The sequence below is a fragment of the Lathamus discolor genome, chromosome 1, assembly GCF_037157495.1.
Source record: "Lathamus discolor isolate bLatDis1 chromosome 1, bLatDis1.hap1, whole genome shotgun sequence".
Lineage (NCBI taxonomy): Eukaryota > Metazoa > Chordata > Aves > Psittaciformes > Psittacidae > Lathamus > Lathamus discolor.
This window is the reverse complement of record NC_088884.1, coordinates 55336117-55354083: the sequence shown is the minus strand read 5'-3', so window position 1 is coordinate 55354083 and position 17967 is coordinate 55336117. Positions and strand designations below refer to the sequence as shown.

At 38.6% G+C, this 17967-nt stretch overlaps 1 protein-coding gene across 1 annotated transcript in view; it reads left to right on the top strand.

Annotated features, from left to right (window-relative positions):
• VWF (von Willebrand factor) overlaps positions 1 to 17967 on the top strand; it is a 132292-nt gene that overhangs the window by 77836 nt on the left and 36489 nt on the right. Inside the window, exons 31-37 of the mRNA XM_065672083.1 lie at positions 5723 to 5866; positions 6842 to 7006; positions 9282 to 9325; positions 13749 to 13926; positions 15582 to 15802; positions 16782 to 16974; positions 17613 to 17954. Coding sequence (XP_065528155.1) covers positions 5723 to 5866; positions 6842 to 7006; positions 9282 to 9325; positions 13749 to 13926; positions 15582 to 15802; positions 16782 to 16974; positions 17613 to 17954 — 1287 coding nt within the window. The remainder of the gene's footprint in view (positions 1 to 5722; positions 5867 to 6841; positions 7007 to 9281; positions 9326 to 13748; positions 13927 to 15581; positions 15803 to 16781; positions 16975 to 17612; positions 17955 to 17967) is intronic.

Sequence of the window (17967 nt, the reverse complement as noted above, 5' to 3'; positions counted from 1 at the left end):
TGCAGAAGTGTTAGTGAAACCACTGAGGCCACTTAAGGCACTGATTCTACAAGTTCCCGGCAGGAACCTCCGTCTGACTGGAATCCCCTGTCTGTCACAACTCCACAGACCCTCATGGGGGCTTTACGTTTTGTTCCTCATTTCAACAAAATTAAAGAAAATAATTGCAAAGGTTGCTTTTAGGAAGTTTCTGCTTTCCCTGAGGCACCCACCAAACCATTAAATGTCTCTGTGTTGGTTTATTGTTCTTCAGATTGGCTTATTTTGGGATGAAACTTTTTTAACTTTAATTTCTTGGATGTTGAACACTTCTAGAGCACCTTGTGCTCTTTCAGTTCTTTCCATGGTGTTTATAATTGCTCCCAGTCTAATATCTGTGATTCGGATTAGTGTGCCTTTTTACACATTTTCCCTCCATTATCCAAATCATTAATGAAATTACTCAATAAGGCAGAGTATAGTGTAATTCCCTGTAGGCTGACACTAAACACCTCCAACTCTACTCAACAGATTGTCTTTTGTCCTTAAAGCTTGTTTATGTCTATTTAATCAGCTTTCAGACCTTGCAGGAACCTGTTACATGAACCATTCTGAAATATTACTACAGAATATGAGTTTGTCTTGAATGTGTATCAGGTGATTAAAAAAAATAATTACTCAGCTAATTAGCCCTTATTAAATAATCTTGTTGAAGGCAACCAGAATAAGTTTCTTGCAAAGGCTTTTCTGACCATCAGAAGTTCAGCATCACAAGTCCATAGCCTTAGCTGACAGGAGAAGACTGTGCAGTAATGTCATCCTCTGTCCATTCCCCCCAACCCCCTAATTTTTGTAGGATATCTTCTATTGGTTTAATGACTTTCCAAACGATTTGCAAATCCAAAATGATTTGCTTTAATGGCATTCCAAACATGACTTCTGTTTTGTACTCTGTAGTGTAGTCAGGAGTGTGTCAGCACTGAAAGACACATTCCTGACTACACTAGTACTAAGAGTATTGAAAGCTGGGGAGAAGGTGATGTGCTGTGATAGCATCCTTTGGAATAACTGACTAGCCTTTTCTAAAGCAGCCAATATAGATCAATGTTTTTTCATTTTTTTCTTTTTATTTGTTTGTGTTTTTTTCCCTGGACATACCCAGTGACCAACAAACGTGCTCTACCGATGGAGCTGAAAGCCTGTTGGGGGCTCGGTACTTCTGCAAGCAGGGCCATTTTTTTCAGTTATCCAGATAAATGTTTAGATGTTAAAATCTGGGAAGCGCGTGTGTTCACACATGTGTGAAAATGTGCCTGTTATACCTGCCAGGAACCAGCATAAGTGTAACATGTTAGAAGGCAGTAGAAGAGGGGGCAGGAGGTCAGGGCAGGCGACCAGACATGCATTCCCCATCACGTCCACTGCCTTTGGGAACAGATTTCTTTTATTGTGTGTCATGCTGCTCTTAGCTCTGTTATTCTCCTGTATGCAGTGAAGGATCTTGGCTTTGAGACTTCCATCTTGATTTCTCATGGGTTGTATGTCTAATGCCTTAAGAACTTATGAGTATAGAAATCGTTCTGCTTCCAAAGCCGATTTGTTGCTTTTCTTTTTTTGGTAGTTCGTTGTATATGTATGAAACAGAAACCCTTTGTAACAATAACACATGAGACTAACATAATTTACTCCCGTGTTCGCTATGTGGGAACATGTTGGCTGCTAGTCTGCACCTCGGTTAACAAGCACACAAAAAGAAAATCCTTGAAGACATGTAACCCTTAAAGCCTATGGCAAACCTCCCGTTCACTTCACTGGGGCTATATGATACCCCTTGTCAATGCTAGCAAAGGATGTTTTGGCCACTGTCAGATTTTCTTTAGACAAAAACTAATTGTTTTGTTGTTTTATGGAGCAGGATTTAGGGTATTTTTCTATTAGCATTTTGATTTTCTCTAGGGTCCATCGCTGAAATGAATAGCTGATGGTGTGGTCCCGTATAGCTAAACAGATTTAAGAACTAGCTACTGCAGAAGAGCCCAGGCCCAGCCCCAGCCTCCTGACACCTCCGTGCTGCACACTTGCTCTGCCTTCTTTCTGTGGGAAAAGATGTGCATTCAGCCTTCTATGAGCTGAGGCAAGGGCCAGAATGACTGAAAGCAAGGTACTTTGGTTCCTGAAGGAGTGGAGCCTTCCTTCTGCCAGTAGCTTGCTATGGCAGTAATGCAGCCAGAGATGTGTTTGTGATGTATATAGAAAGGTCAGAGCAAGCTGGAGTGAAGCCAGCAGCAGCAGCGGCCCAGATGTCAGCTGCTGGAGGGATGTAAAAGACACAAGGTGGTCTCATAAAGGCTGAAGGCTGTGTGGCTCAGATCTGGTCATTTTAAAGCTAGTTTAATTATGTCCAAGATGCTGTGCACTCTCTTTTTGGTCTTATGAAGCCTTATGCTTGGTGATGTTTATTTCAGTGTAAACATTTCAAATTGCCTTGGTTGGTATAAAAATGGCAGATTACTGTTATGTTTCAGTTCACGTCAGTCACTTTACTAGCAGTCCATACCCTTTTTCTTATGACTTCTGGGTAGTTTGGTATTTCTCTCCCTGGTGAGATATAGAGGCAAACAGGTGAGAAGAGACATCTTCCAGCTTGGGATGGTGACTTTCTCAATCCCTCTAGCAGGACAAAATTTTTCATTTGATCCTATCTTCAGACACCTGGCTCTTTTCTCTCTGGCTTCAGAGTAAGGGGAGGTATCCAAAGAGTTTTTAGTACACTAAAACAAATTTTCCACACATTAAAATGAGTAACTGTTTTTGAGGGACTTTGAAATAGTCCCTGGTTCTATTACAATGGAACTTGATTTCTTTAGTAGAAATTATAAAAATAATGGATTTCCCAGTTTACAGGTTTGTGTGCAAGTTTCTGAAAGTTTTCAGAATTAATGGGAGAAATAAAAATGGAGCTGGAGAAGTTGGTGACCACACCAACCACACAAAAATCAAAGTGTCATTAAAAACTGACAAGTACAGAAGTACTTTTCACAAATAAAAAAATGAAAATCCATTTGTAAATCTTGCTGTGAGAAAGTTTAACCTAAAATATTTTAAAGTTAAAACTTGAAATACTTTTTAAGTAATTGTTCATAGGACAAAAGGGAAATGAATCAATTTTTTGGCAGAGTGACCATCCTGGAAAAATCTCGGGGACTGGAATACAGTCATATTAATTTTCTGAAATTTGTTTTATCCCTTAGTTTTTTATAGCTAACATGCCATTCTTCATTTAATATCTACCTCTGCAGACATATAGAGTAACTATTGAACAACAAAACCATTTGCAGCAATGATTGTGAGACAGCTATATTGGACATGAGTTAAATACCTGGGGCTAGTTAATTTTTCTGGTGAGAAATAGTAGTTTGTGAAATGGAATCTCCATTGCCCAACTGATAATGATATTTTAAAATAAGTTTTGTTGCAAGTAGAAAAACATTCGAAATTTCAAGGTTTTCACTGAACGGAAGCGCTAAAGTGTTTTCATTTTGTATATAAAATATAATTCAGAATTAGAGTGGAAAGGAAAATCAAATTATATGAATCAAATTCATCTACATGTTGAAAAAACTAAATAAAAGATAAGCCTTGCAAGAAACAGGAAAGAAACATCCCATTTTGTTCCTAAGCACTGTTGAAAGCTTTCTGTTGACATTTATATTTTTTCTTTTAAATCATAATTGGCATTTTTTTGTTTTTATTACATAATTTTGTTTTTATTACATACTTTCCAAAAAGCATTTTGATTTAAACAAACTTTCAACTTTCTATTTAAAAAAACTAGTGTTTGGGAAAATATACAACCCTCTCTAGACAGGAGATGGCTAGTGGAGATAATAATAGAATCATAGAATGGTTTGGTCTGGAAGGGACCTTAAAGATCATCTAGTTCCAACCTCCACTGCCACAGGGAGGGCCACCTTCCACTAGACTAGGTTACTTAAAGCCCCGTCCAACCTGAACTTGTAATGGCACATGCTGGATAGAAACTTACAGGAGAAGAAATTGATGTGGATCCTGTTCCTCTGGTAGACATGACAGGGCCTAGCTGCAGTTCCTGGTGAGTCACAGCTCTTCTGTTTAGTTGTGAGCATCTGTATGGAGAGATGACACATGAAAATGAGGCTGAGGCTAAGGCTCTGGGGTTGCAGTAGTGATAATGGTCTAATGGGGAAGAAGAGGTGGCTGGATAAGGTGGGAAGAGGGTAAGAAGCTGTTAGGCAATGTAAGGTGTATGAGACAACAGGAAAGGTTGGGGAAAGCAACAATATTTAAGCAGGGAACATCACCTCCAAACCAGTACTGTGGTAAAGGAAACATCAGGGCTTTTTACAGACACCTGTTCTAGGATAGATTTTTCCAAGGGGTAAATTCTTCCTGAACCCCTGATTATTTTCCTGAAAGCCTTCTAGGATATCGAGTTGCTGTTGCCACATAATCAATAGTCAGTGAGCTGAATGAACTTCCTAGAGGTTGTCCATGCTTGCAACAGCTTGGGAAGAGGAACTTTTGCATCTACCAGTGAAAGGGGGTGGATGACTTGATGCAAGAAGACATGAAGTGTTCAGGTATGCTAAGGTATTTTGGGGGTGTGCCGGTGAATTACCTACGATATGACTTCTGTATTTTGGAAATGTGTTTGTTATTTAAATTGTTCGGTGAACTCCTCAGGCAAACATATTTCTGCTCCATGGTTATTGCAGATTACTCGGAGGAACTAGTCCTTTAAGTATGCATTATTCACTGTTCACTGTTTACCCTCCATGTCACATCAGTCACACGGTATCATTTCTACTTCCTGATAACTTGCAAGCCCAAAGGAGCTTTTAAGAAAGCTGCATATCACAATTCCCAGTGTAAATATTTGTGTCAATACATATCTAAATACAAATACTAGCAAAGTGCTGTCATGCTGAGGTCATGAGTTTGAACAAAAACTTTCCCGAGTGTTCACAGATGTTAAATGAAAAAACAGCAGCTACTCGTTTAAACCAGTTGGTGATTTGGCAGCTAAGGTAGAATTTGTTCATGTGTTTTGTAGGGTTTGGTGGGTTTCGCTTGGTTGGTTGGTTGCTGGTGGGTTTTTTTTTTTCCTTGCTCTGTTTTTAATGTGGATTGCCCTGTTACTTTATGAGTTAGTCTGGCATTATGGGTTAGTCTGGGTCTGTATTTCAGAGAGGTTGCTGGTAGTAGGAAGGCAATACTTTTCACGGCCATAGAAAAAATGGACCAAATTAGGGAAGGACTAGATCTTCTTTATCTACTTGTGTTTTCAGTTCAAGATAGTGTGAGTTGTAGGTCAGATAGCCACTGGATGTCACTGTTGCTCTGCAATTGGGAAATAAGTGTACAATATCTTCCCTTTTGTGTATGCAATGGTAATAGTTCCGGAAAAGGTAAGTGGAAAATTGAGGAGAATAACTTTATCCTCGTGGATAAGGAAGGGTAGTAAAATTCCCATTACTTCAGAGATTGGAGAGCTAAGGATGGTCCTCCTGTGTTGGGCTGTATTAATAATACGAGCAGGTTCTTAATAGCTGAGATCTTTTATATAGCAGGAATAAAGCAAGCATTAAAAATCCCTGAAGAACAAGTATTTTCCAGTACTGCATAACTTACTAATACAAATTAATATTTAGTTTTATAGCCCCCTGTGAGTTTTCTATCATATGTCTCATCTCTTCATTCACAGGAAAAGCCATTGATTTTGTAGTTCAGAATGCAATGTCGGAATCCCATGGGGGAAGACCTGGTGCATCAAAGGTTGCAATAGTCATCGTGTCAGGGAGATCAGAAGACACTGTGGAGGCTGCTGCGCTTTCTGCAAGAATGAACAGTAAATCTCATTTCACTGTCACTATTTTTAAGCAGAGTTGTTGCTTTTTAAGTAATTCACTAAAGTAAAGGATGTAAAATTAAGGTGCTGGTATGGTCATATAAGTTCAGGACTTACTGTGCATAATACTCTGGTAAGAAATAGGCCTGAACAAAATGTGCCCAATGAAGGTGACTTTGAGTTACTGGCAAATTCAAGACCAATCTACAATATAAGCTGAACAACTTCCATAGGCTTCACATGTTAGTGGGATTTCATTTTCCAAGGTCCTGTGGATAGACAGGGATGATATAATCTAATATTATAAATTCAGTACTGTAGCAGAACAGTGAAACTTGAAGAGTTCACTGTAATAATAATAAATAGAGAGAGGATTTCATCAGATTCTGCACCGACCTATGCAGAAATGTGCTTTTGCTATTAATACGTGCTGCATGATGTTTATTCAAGTTTTCTGGCTGTAGTCTCTGTACCTGAGCTTCCTCAGGTGTTCAGCAGAGGAATATGGACTTCCTTTGTAGGCTGCTTTGGGAGCTATTGAGTAAGTCGTGGACTAAATGACAACTAGGAACTGTTATTTTTTAGCAAAATGTTTTGAAAATAATCCAATTGCCATGTAACAGAAAAAAAGAAAGCACCACATTAAGATTCTTTTGCATTTGGAAAAAAATGAAGATCACAGAATCATAGAATCACAGAATTATTGATGTTGTCATTAGGTCTGCAGATGTTCTTACGCTTGGGAAAAACAGAGGTCATTGTAGTTAACACTGTGATTAGAGCATCACCATTTCTGCCCTTAATTGCTTTTAGCCAGTGTGGAGGGAGTGATGCAAGAGGTAAATGAAAATTAACTGGTTTTCCCAGGTTTTTTTTTTTTTTTTTAAGCTAGTGGAAAAATACCACGAAGACCTGTTGTATTTGCACAATGGCCTGTGCATTGCCCACTTAAAACCTGTTATTCTCCTTTCCCAGGGGTATCCCTATTTCCAATTGGAGTAGGGAACAGATATGATGAAGAGCAACTAAGGACTTTGACTGGGCCCTCTGCTGTTAACCGAATCATGAAGCTGCAGAACTTTGAAGACTTGTCCACTATGATCACATTGAACAGTGAATTTATCAAAAAAGTGTGCATGGGTAAGTCCAATAAAGCTGTAGCCTCGTAACTGAAACCCAGAAACTGGAATGCCAAAACCAGAGAGATTTTTCTTAGTTTTAAGAAGTCAGCCCAATGCTCCTTCGTTAGTGTTTCACCATCAATCATCACAAATGCTAACCTAGACCACTACCATTGCTTAGGTGTAAAACAAAATCTTAGCCCTTTCACCATGTAGCCAACTGCTATTATAATCAAACAGCTTTCAACAAGATTTGTAAATTGCTTAGGCCTGAACTTTCAAGCTGTCATCTCAATAATTGGGCCTGGCCATTAACTGAAGGGACATTAGGAAAGCTCAAGCTGTCAAGAATGAATGAGAACATGCTTCAGAAATGTTACAAGTTAATTGTGAATAAGGATTTCAAATTGCGTATTTTTGTGTGTATATTTAGAAAGAATTCAGCCAAAGTGTAATTAAAAAAAGAGCATAAGAAAGCGTTTACTTTTCCAGGAAAACAAATGCTGGACAAAAAGGTGTAAAATACTTTAAACAAAAACCCATTTATTTGTAGATAGCAATGCTCCCCATCTAAGGAAACTTGCTCCAACTCTGGCCAGTATTTTACTCCTTTTGCGCCCTTGTTCTGTGTGTGTATGGGTATTTAGTACTCAAATTGTTGTTGTTATTTCTATTACAATAGCATCTATGTGTCCTCTCTGCAAACCACTGTCTCATTGTGTTAGTCATTGCACAGGTTTTCACCATCATTACTAGGGCTTAGTTATGTCTCCATTAAAATAAATGGACTTTTTTTCAGAGCCAAGTACCACTAAGAATGAGGAAGTTGCAGAGTGTGCACAGTCCAGCTTAGAGATATCCGATCAGTCTCCACTGGGATCACTTCTGGCATTTTAAAATCTCTCCAGAGCATCAAACAGCTGCCATTTTCTAGATTTTAACAGCTGCCATTTTCTTTCTTTTCTTTTCAGAATAAGCTTTTAAAGATGCATTTCCTCTCTTCACACTGTAAAATACGTGATTTTCTTGCCATAAATTACATTGATCCAAGATATAGGAGGGGAAGCAGGAATTTAAAACTACTGACTTATTGCAATCTGTGCTATAACCTGTCAGTGCTAGAGGTAAAAGCTTTGTTTATTTATGGAAGCTTTTCCAACAGCACAAAGTGTGCACTCAAAAACGTGAATGATAAATATCTTATATTAGACATCTAAATCTGAAAAATTTAGTTATCCCTTTTGCTGTGATGGTAAAGTGTTTGCTATGAGCTATGAAACTAACTTCTTTTTCTCTCCCTTTTTCTCTTTTTTAATTTTTTTTTGTTGTTGTGTGTTTGTTTTATATAAGTCTTTTACAATCTGCAAAGTATAATTTTCCCCTCCAGACTCATACAGTTGGATTTCTTGTGCGGAGGGAGTCTTACTTTATGTATGGAAGTGTCCCAAAAATAATACTATTATAAAGGTTTAAAAGATTTCCTAAATGCTTTCAAAATTCATCACTTGTCTTGGACAAGACAGAACATATAGTGTCTATATGCTAGAATAGTATAGTATTACATAAACAGTTTGCTAGTCAGTGGTTTAGTTTCCTGGACACATTGTCATGCCATAGCACTTATATGAAATTACTTTCCTTGCATCTTTAGGTATTTTATGAGAGCACATAAACATAGAAACTGCAATTCAGTGGCCAATATAACTGATTATATAAAAAACTGTCCATTACAGTAGTGCCTGAATGGAAGGAAACTGAATTTAAGTGTTCTTATTGCATCTGTTTTCATAATTATGCTAGTTGCCGACAAATCTTATCTTGGGGTTACTTGCTATATATATATGTTTCTGCATTTAATAAATGTGTATGTGCATGGGTGTGCAAATTCTCATTACCTGCTAATTACCAGAAATATTCTCAATTCATAACAAGATTCAGAAGTAAGGCTGGACCCTGCCTCAGAGCTAAAGCCATGATCTTCTTTTAAGAATCATCTGGGCAGAGCTGTATGCCGGTATAAGGAAGTCTGTAGAATTACAGCATAGCTATTGCTCACAGGGTATTTTGGGACCAACCTCAGTGAAGAAGCCAGGTAATGCTAGCAGTAACAAATTTGTTCATTCTTTGACTTACTTTTGTACGCTTTGGGCAAATGCCTGCAATCTTCAGGTAGGGATTCTCGCATTCTAACACAAAAAACTCCCTTCTTACAGCCTAAGACATATATTTAAGTAATCAATCTGTAAAGCTGGATAAGGGAGTGAGATAGCTAAAAATGTCTGTTTTTCTTTCAGACCCTGTCAGAGAATGTATAGATGAGGATGGAAACAAAAAGAAAGTAAGTGTATTGTCTGGGTCTCATCCATCTGGTTTTCAAGTTGCAAAGTTCATGCAGGACCACATATACCTCCGTAGGTCGCCTGAAAGGAGAAGTGTTGGAAAATAGTAAGAATTCTTTTGGAGGGGAAAAACTTTGGCTTTTGAACTGGTGGGATAACTTTGCACACAAAGGGGACTTCCTCTAGTGACACCTGATCTTGCAGTGCATTCTAATACTATTGGCAGTGCAGAGCCAAAACTCGTGTCAGTGTGTGTCTTCCCTGACAAAAATATATTTCCATCTACTGATGAAAGAACTTCTGGGAAAGCTAGCTATAGCCAAAATAAAGGTGCATGTATATGGGGAGGAAATATCATTGTCCAGGTCCTTTCCTTCTGTTAAAAATACAAGTACCTTGCCCTTTAAAAATTTTATGGGGAGATAATTATTGTGTGATAGTCATCTCTCCAGGGAAAACCATATCTTCAGTAATGAAATCCAAGTTCTTAGTGTTCATCTACAGAAAAGATTTTACTAATACCAAGAAAATACTCAGAAATGTTAGTGAAACTATCTGATCTCTCAAACACAGTCCACTCTAGGAAAGGAATGATGTAGGTGTTATAAACCGTTCACTTCCTTCATCTCAGGTGAAATGCCAAGGTTTTTGAGCGTATATGACACTTTATGCGTATAAAAATATTAGCATAATGTTGTTACATGTTTTCTAGTAGAGGTCAGTTATGAGTTCTACCCTAGGATTTATCTTGACTTTCCAATACATCAAAATATTCCTTTGATTTTTCCCTTGTGAAGACATGACTGTAAGGAAGGATGTGGTTAATAAAGAAATGCTTATGAATTGTCTAGACACAGGAAATACGCTTATATCAAAGCTGCCTTACATGGTTGGCCTCGGTCAGCTAGTCAGAACTCAGAAAGGTTTTAGCTAAATCATATACTATGTATAACCTGGTGTCTTTGAGTTTGACAACCTAATTAAGAAAACCCTGACAACTTGAAACTTGAAAACGAAACTTCAGAAACTTTCTTATTTAAAACAAACAAAAAAAGATATTTCTGTTGTTTATTGATTTGAACTGCATGTATCCATGCCTCTGGGCTCCTAGAAGCAGATGCAGGTACATGTAGACAAGTGCTGGGAAGACTAAACTTGAATTTCACAGATGTCAGGTTTAATTTTTTTTGGTGATAAACTTGAAGCACAATTTCCTTTCTGACTAAAATGGTCTTGGAAGAAAGGAGGCCCAGCTCCAGTGCATATAAAAAGGAACCACACTTTCAAATGGCAGCATTTAGGGGGATTTTGTGTTACTTTTTCTGTCAGCCAGGAAGAAAAAGGGTTTTAGAAAGCACTGCCAACATGGTAGCCATTGCTTTTTGGAGCAGTCTGTTGAGCTTCCCCTGGTACCTATAGAACACCATGGAAGTGTTCTGCCTCTGGTGTTCAGCATCACACTCTGACAGTGCTAGAGTTAGCTTACTGGCAGTAATGTACCATAGTTGGTCTCTTACCCTGTTCCAGCATAGTCCACAAATCCACAGGGATGAAAAATCAAGGCTCTTTCCTAACTCAGAAAACAGAGGCTTTTACGTCGGATCCATAATATTTCAGGCATTACTCAGGGAGTTACTTCAGGAGGCTCAGTTCCCCAAGTGGGATGTCTGTCATGCACCTGGAGATTGTGGGAACTGACCTCTTTCAGTTTGCAAGGAAACCAGAGTTCTCAGGATCAAAAATCTCAGCTTAAATCCTATCAGCATTGTGAGTAATATGATTTGTTACATTTGTTAATTTTTTTTCTTTTTTTAATTACCTCTACCCTGGAAATTACTATTGAAGGAAGAGTCATTGCTAAGGTCAATTTTAGTAGCAGAAAGACAGAAGATCAAATGTGCTAGGTCAGGCCAAAAAATCTACCCAATCCCCTGTATTATGTGGCCAAAAGTAGAAATTGTGGAAAATGTGAGTAAGTATATATGAAAATTCCCTGAACTGTCATAGTTTTGAACAATTTGATTTAGGGGCACTATAAGCTATGAGTGGCGCCTTTTTTTGTTTGATAGTGCTCAATAATTTTCTCCTCCATGAATTTGTTCAGTCATTCTTTGAATCCATGTAAGTTTTTAGTACTCATCGTACCCAGCTGCAAGAAGTTCCAAGAACAGGCCGTGTAAAGAACCATTGTTTAAGTATTTGTACTTGCCAGCTGACAAAATATGAATGATTATGATTAATTTTTTAATGTATTTAATTTTCATCAGTAGCCTGATGCTTCTAAGCAGGCATAAGGGTGATAATAGAAGCTTAGGTACTCATAATGGTAGCACTTCATCATTAAATGATCTGTATAGTGATTTGCATTTTTAGTCTGCGTATGGTGATAAAACCCACATTCCTAAACTAGCAGTTTCCATAACATGACTTTCCTAGTATTGTTCAGCAGTTGGTTTAGAGAACAAAGAAAGAAACGAAATTCAGACTAAATTAAAAGGTGCCAGCTGATGAAGGTGGTTGAGATATGTGACTCTCTCTTGCAGATGCACAATAAGCAAAAGAAATAGTGTGCAAGTTCAGGTCTGTAGCTTCAGAGCTCCCTCAGAGAGGAAGTCTGAGGCTTCCTCCGGTGTGCTGGCAGGCTCATCGATTTCAGCAGACTTATACTTCACGATTTAGAAACCTCTGCTTTTGCTTTTCTTTCTGTCCTATTTTTACTCCTACGATTTCACATCAGTTGGGATTTAGGCTTTCTTTGTCTTCAGAGTCCCTGCGTTTTCCTCTGCACCAGAATTCTCCTCTTTTTTTTGGATCCTTCAACTGGTATTTTTTCTTTAGTGTGCTGTGCTTTGCTTTTCCTTTCCAGCTCTTAGATGTTTTCCAATAGATGTCCTGTTAAGGCGTGAAATGAAAACAATTAAATATGTATGGAAGCCAGAGGGTCCTTTGCCAGACTTGCACAGCTGTATATGTACCCTTCCAGGTGCTCCACATTTACTGAGTTGTAGGCAAGACAACTATAATTAAAAAATATTCAATTTTTTCCTATCTAAATGTTTTTTCCATACTTAAAGCTCCTCAAGTTACTTTTTCACAGCCTCCTTTAGGCTCACAAATCTGAAAAGTATTAAGTCACTTTCAGGACAAGTTGGCTTCTCAAAGTCCTGGAACATACAAAGCAGGTCCAGTAAATTAACTCGTAGTTACTATGTACATTTTCATGCCTGCAAATCTGGCAGTTCTCTTTTAGATTGAAGGTATCACATAGCTCAGAGATGCAGAGCAATGCTTCCACATCGCTGTTCTTGGTTTGCACATTAGTGCCAAGAATAGACTGTGAATTATGTTGAGTACCTAGGTATTTTATCACTTTGCTCTTCTTTTTCATGGGAGTGATAGGTCAGCTGAAAAGGAGAGGATGGGAGATGACCTTGCCCAATAGCAATTTTCTTCCCCACTCATTTCTGCTTGTGGATATCAAATGTTACCCAGTTCTAGAACCACTGTCTTGCTTGTTACTGATGTTTCTGGACTCACCTCTGTAGAGACAGGTCTGGAAATGGCTGCTTCCCATATTCGGCGATATTCTTGGGAATGCAGAACTTGGGGATAAATGCTCTGTTTTGAGATTCATAGAGCCTATTTTCAGAGCTTTGTGAGGCTGGAGCCAGAGAGCTCAGCTTTTTGCAGATATGAGTCTTGAGATATCCCAGATTGTGACCACATCCATTTGTCTGTCGTTTAGTAGTATGTAGTATATGTAATGTATGTAATTTTGCTGCCTTAAAATTTTGACTGTCCTTTAGAAGATGAGAATATTTTTTACATTTTATTTTCAATTTTGCTAAACCATTACATATATCTAATAGCAGTAATCTGGTAAAAGAACAATTTCCCTTTGGGAATGGAGGAACTGTTTTAAAGTTTTTGGAGTTGTGGATAAAATAACTGGAGTATTCCACGCTTTTCTAGCTTGGAACAAATATTGTTAATTGCTGCTGTGCCATGACCATCGCTGGCTTATGAAAACTAAAGGCTTTGACATTTGAGGAAAAGCTAAAGGGAATTCTTTGTTCACTATGCTGTTCATGCATGCTGTAGGGTGGCTAAGCTAACAATAGTTGAAGTACCAGATACTTCATTCTGCTGTAACAAGACATCTCCTGTTCTAGACTATTATCTTTTGCTTGGAATTTCAGAGTCTGTTTCTTAGTGTTGCTAATTTAAACTTTCTCATCCTCATGAAGTCATTAATACACTGCATTCTATTGTTTAATTATCCAGGGCTAATTTGAGTGGCACTGCCGTCAGTGTCACTTTACTTGCTAGCTGTAGGATTGTGGCAGCAGCCAAGTTTTGCATTTTTTGTCCCCTCCGTCCATGTTCCTTTCAGTTCTTAAATATCCATGTCTTCCTATCTAGCCTGGTGATAAATGGACATTACCAGACCAGTGCCACACTGTGACATGCTTTCCAGGAGATTACACAGTTCTGGAGAGTCACCAAATTAACTGTGAACGAATGCCAAAACCAGTATGTCACAGCAATCTTCCTGCTGTTAAGATTGAAGAAACTTGCGGCTGCCGATGGATGTGTCCATGTGAGTATCTATCTTTGCATGTATGTCTCTCTCTCCCCATCACTTGAAATGTTTATCAGACATCTTAGAATCACAGAATGGTTTCTGTTGGAAGGGAAATTAAAGCTCATCCAGTTCCAACCCCCCTGCACCTTCTGCTGGACCAGGTTGCTTCAAGCCCCATCCAGCCTGGCCTTGAACACTGCCAGGGATGAGTCAGCCACAACTTCTCTGGCTGACCTGTTGCAGTGTCTCACCACCCTAATGTAATGCTTAGTGTCACTGTACACATCAAAGACGACTGAGGTGGAAGGAACTGATGCTGTACACCAGTTACTTAGACAGGAACGTGAGAGTAGCACTGTTGCCTGGAATGTATAATGCTGTTTGCAAATTCAGGGCCACTGGAACTTATTATTATTATTAGGTTTTTTTTTTACATTAGCATAACTACCGTGTTTAATCAGACAATATCATACTCCATTTCCAAAGCTGGGAAGGAGGATATATGGAAGAAACCAGTAATTTATCTCAGCAAGCTGTAAGCAAGTGATGTATTGTTGGTCCATCTCTAGTCTTGAGGGTTTGACCTGACATATATGAAGGGAAGACTTGAGGGAGGAAGAATGATGATTTCAAAACAAAAAAAAGCAAAGCTGGAGCCTCCAGATTGCCTCAGTGCCCAGAAAGATGCTCTGACAAGAGTGAAGTGCTGGCAGTCTGGGGTAAAGGAGGCCAGAATGCCTGGTTTCATGCAGTGTGCCACAGGGCATCACTCCAAAGCTGTCACAGGGAAGAGCTGTTCATGGTGAAACAAGGGGTAGGCTCAGCTACTGAGTCTTCTGGTACACCTCAGTCTGAGTTTGGGGACTGAACCTTCCATCCTCGCCGTGGAAAATGCACTATAGTCGCATGATTTCCATACAAATTAGTCAAGATGTTTATTTTGAGTTAAATGTCAAAAAGGTCAGCTCCAGTAAATCTTAAAGGTTGTAGCTATACAAAAGAATGCATTTCTTCAGCCTAAGCATGCACGCTATTGCATCTAAAACTTGCAGAAATCTCCAAACCAGGAACTTGCAGGTGCTACAGCATTTGAATCCTGTTCTGAGCCTGAATCTCTTTGGCTTTGGTGAAGCTTAGGGTGATTGTACTTCGCAATGTAATTCTGAAGATTTACAGAATGAAGATGAAGTCATATGATTACTTTTTAAAAGTAAATCAGAACTCTGTATAAATCTTTCCTTTGTAATGCATAATCTCAATTTAAAATGTCCTTTGTCTATATCTTTAAGGCATGGCTTGAAATACCTAAGTGGGGTAGCTAGATTTTGATCCCTGAACTATTAAACATCTAAATTTTAAATATCCCAAGTTATAACATTCCCTAAAAGAACATTTGATTATCCAAAACCTTGAAAGCTAGCATTTCAGTTTGGATACAGGTATTTCAAAAGCTTAGAAGGATTTTAGTTGAATAATCATAAATAATGTATGAAGTTTAAAAGATAGTTGGTTATACCTATCCATAAAAAGTGCATCTGTAATAATTTTTTCAATCCTAAATACATTGGTAACAACATCAATTCGTTCCACATGCTCATAACAATTGTGAAGAAATAGTGTTTGAACAAAAGCAAATGCCTATGGATTTTTCCTCCCTCATTGATTTGCAGGTTTCTGTATCGGAAGTTCCTCTCGACATATTGTCACATTTGATGGGCTGAATTTTAAGCTGACTGGCAATTGCTCCTATACCTTGTTTCGAGACATGCAACATGATGTTGAAGTTCTCCTCCATGAAGGACCATGTAGAGCAACACCGAAGATGAACTGTATGGACTCCATTGAAGTGAAACATCGTGGTGTATCTGTTCAGCTCTTCAGTGACATGGCAGTAAGCTAAATACAATGAAGTGATCTGTGCATTGTCTGCTCATGCTATAGAATTCAAGTTATAAGGACAAATTTGTTCCCTTTATCCAGTCTCTGTTCCCCTTGCAGCCTATACTTAGGCTTCTGAGCAAATGCCTCATTTTCATTTCATGATACAATCTATGTTTACATAACGAGCCAGACATGTTTCTCCTGTCATTCTCCCCATTGTTCTGATGAGATGGTATCAAAAACATGGGATTTGGCAACATCTCCCTGACACTTCTGTTACAAAGGCAGGGATTATAGACAGGACATGCTACACTCCATGCTCTACTCTGATTCTTCTCTTTTGGCAGAGATCTTTTGCGCAATGTCATCATGTGGTATACGAGAGAGCAGCGTATTCTTCACAAATCTATGCATTACTGGCTAATTAAGAGCTAGGAGGTTGGTTATTACCTTGCATGCAGGTGGACCTCAGCTTTAGAAGAAAAGCCGGTTTAGTGTGCATTACTTTTGTTTTATAGGCAGAGAAGTATTCAAATTCAATACAGCACATTTTTCAATCTCTGGGTTTCTCAGGCATATAGGAGTTGGATAGCCTGCAAAGGTAATATATTCTGACTTACATGGCAAAATAGGATGGACCAAAACACCCACACCCACTTCTGCATGGTGATGGACATCCTTGACTTTAACCGAGGTTCATTGATAATCATGTCATTAGATACTAGTTTGTAACTACATGATGCTAAAGGAGTGCACTCATATAGGAAAATGTTGAAAGAGTTGTTCATATAATACCCAGGATGAAAGTCAATTAGTTTTGTATTTTTTAGGCTCAATAGAAAGTTTCAGTTTGTAAAATGAGTTCTTACGTCCAGAATCAGTTGAGTCTTTAAATACTTACAAAGCCAAAATGTGTTTCAGCTGAAGACTGGACTAATTTTTAACTGCTTCCTAGAACTTAAGTGACGATCTTTCCTTTTTGAAAACAGGTGACTGTTAATGGTGAAAGGGTTCATATCCCCTATTCTAGCAGCTTGTTTGAAGTCACTGTTTATGGAGCAATAATGCATGAAATCAAGTTTGTACATCTTGGACATAATCTCACATTTACTCCAAGAAACAATGAATTTATTCTTAAACTTAATTCAAAGAGCTTTTCTTCAGGAACACAAGGGCTTTGTGGTAAGTAATTTTAACAGCTTCCTACTTGGGGTTCAACTGCTGTTTACGTTGTTGTTAATTCGTGTGGCCCTGAACCTGTGAACTCTCTGTTTGAGCTGATCCCCAATTGTTAGCACATTGCTGATCTATGTAGGTTTTTCTACTATGGCCATCAAAGCTCATTGACTCCCAGTAATACCTTAGAAAGAACAGGCTAGACATCTTCCATGTTTACTTCATGCTATCTTTTCAAGGATGATTTTTTTTTTTGTTACTGTATTTGTTTTGTTTTGTATGGATTTAACTTTAGGTTCTTACATATACATTTATGTGGCAGACACGACTTATGCTTGCAGTGAAGATAAATGGTTTCTGAGGGGTACTACTACCTGGGAGAATTAATTCTATGGTATTATCAATGGTATAATCTGTTGTATAGTTTATACCTCTGTGGCATAACCTGTACCTCCTGTAATAAGCAAATGGGAAACCAGATCCAGGGTTTTTATGCCTCTACTGATAATAGCTATAAAGAGCATTGTTCATTCCTCTTCTCCTTGGCATTCACTGAGTGGCCCCAACCTGTCCTGTTTTCTCTAGGTTTATTTTATTGCTGACTGTATTCAGAGATTTTCTCTTCCTTTTACTCACACTCCTAGGGGTGTGTGACCAGAATCATGTCAATGACTTCACATTACGTGATGGCTCTGTCACTTCTGACAGCAACGTATTTATCCAAGACTGGACAGTGGAAGAACCAGGGAAGATCTGTGAAATCCGGAGAGAAGACAGATGCTCTGAGCATGCAGTGAGCCACTGCCACCTTCTGCTCTCCGATCGGTTTGCAGAGTGCCATAGGTTAATCTCCCCCAACATGTTCTATGAGGCCTGTGTAGAGACCAGCTGCTATGAGGATGAAGCCTGCGAAATGATAACTTCTTATGTTCACATCTGCATGGAAAACGGGGTCTGCATAAACTGGAGAACACCTGACATTTGTCGTAAGAGGCTTAC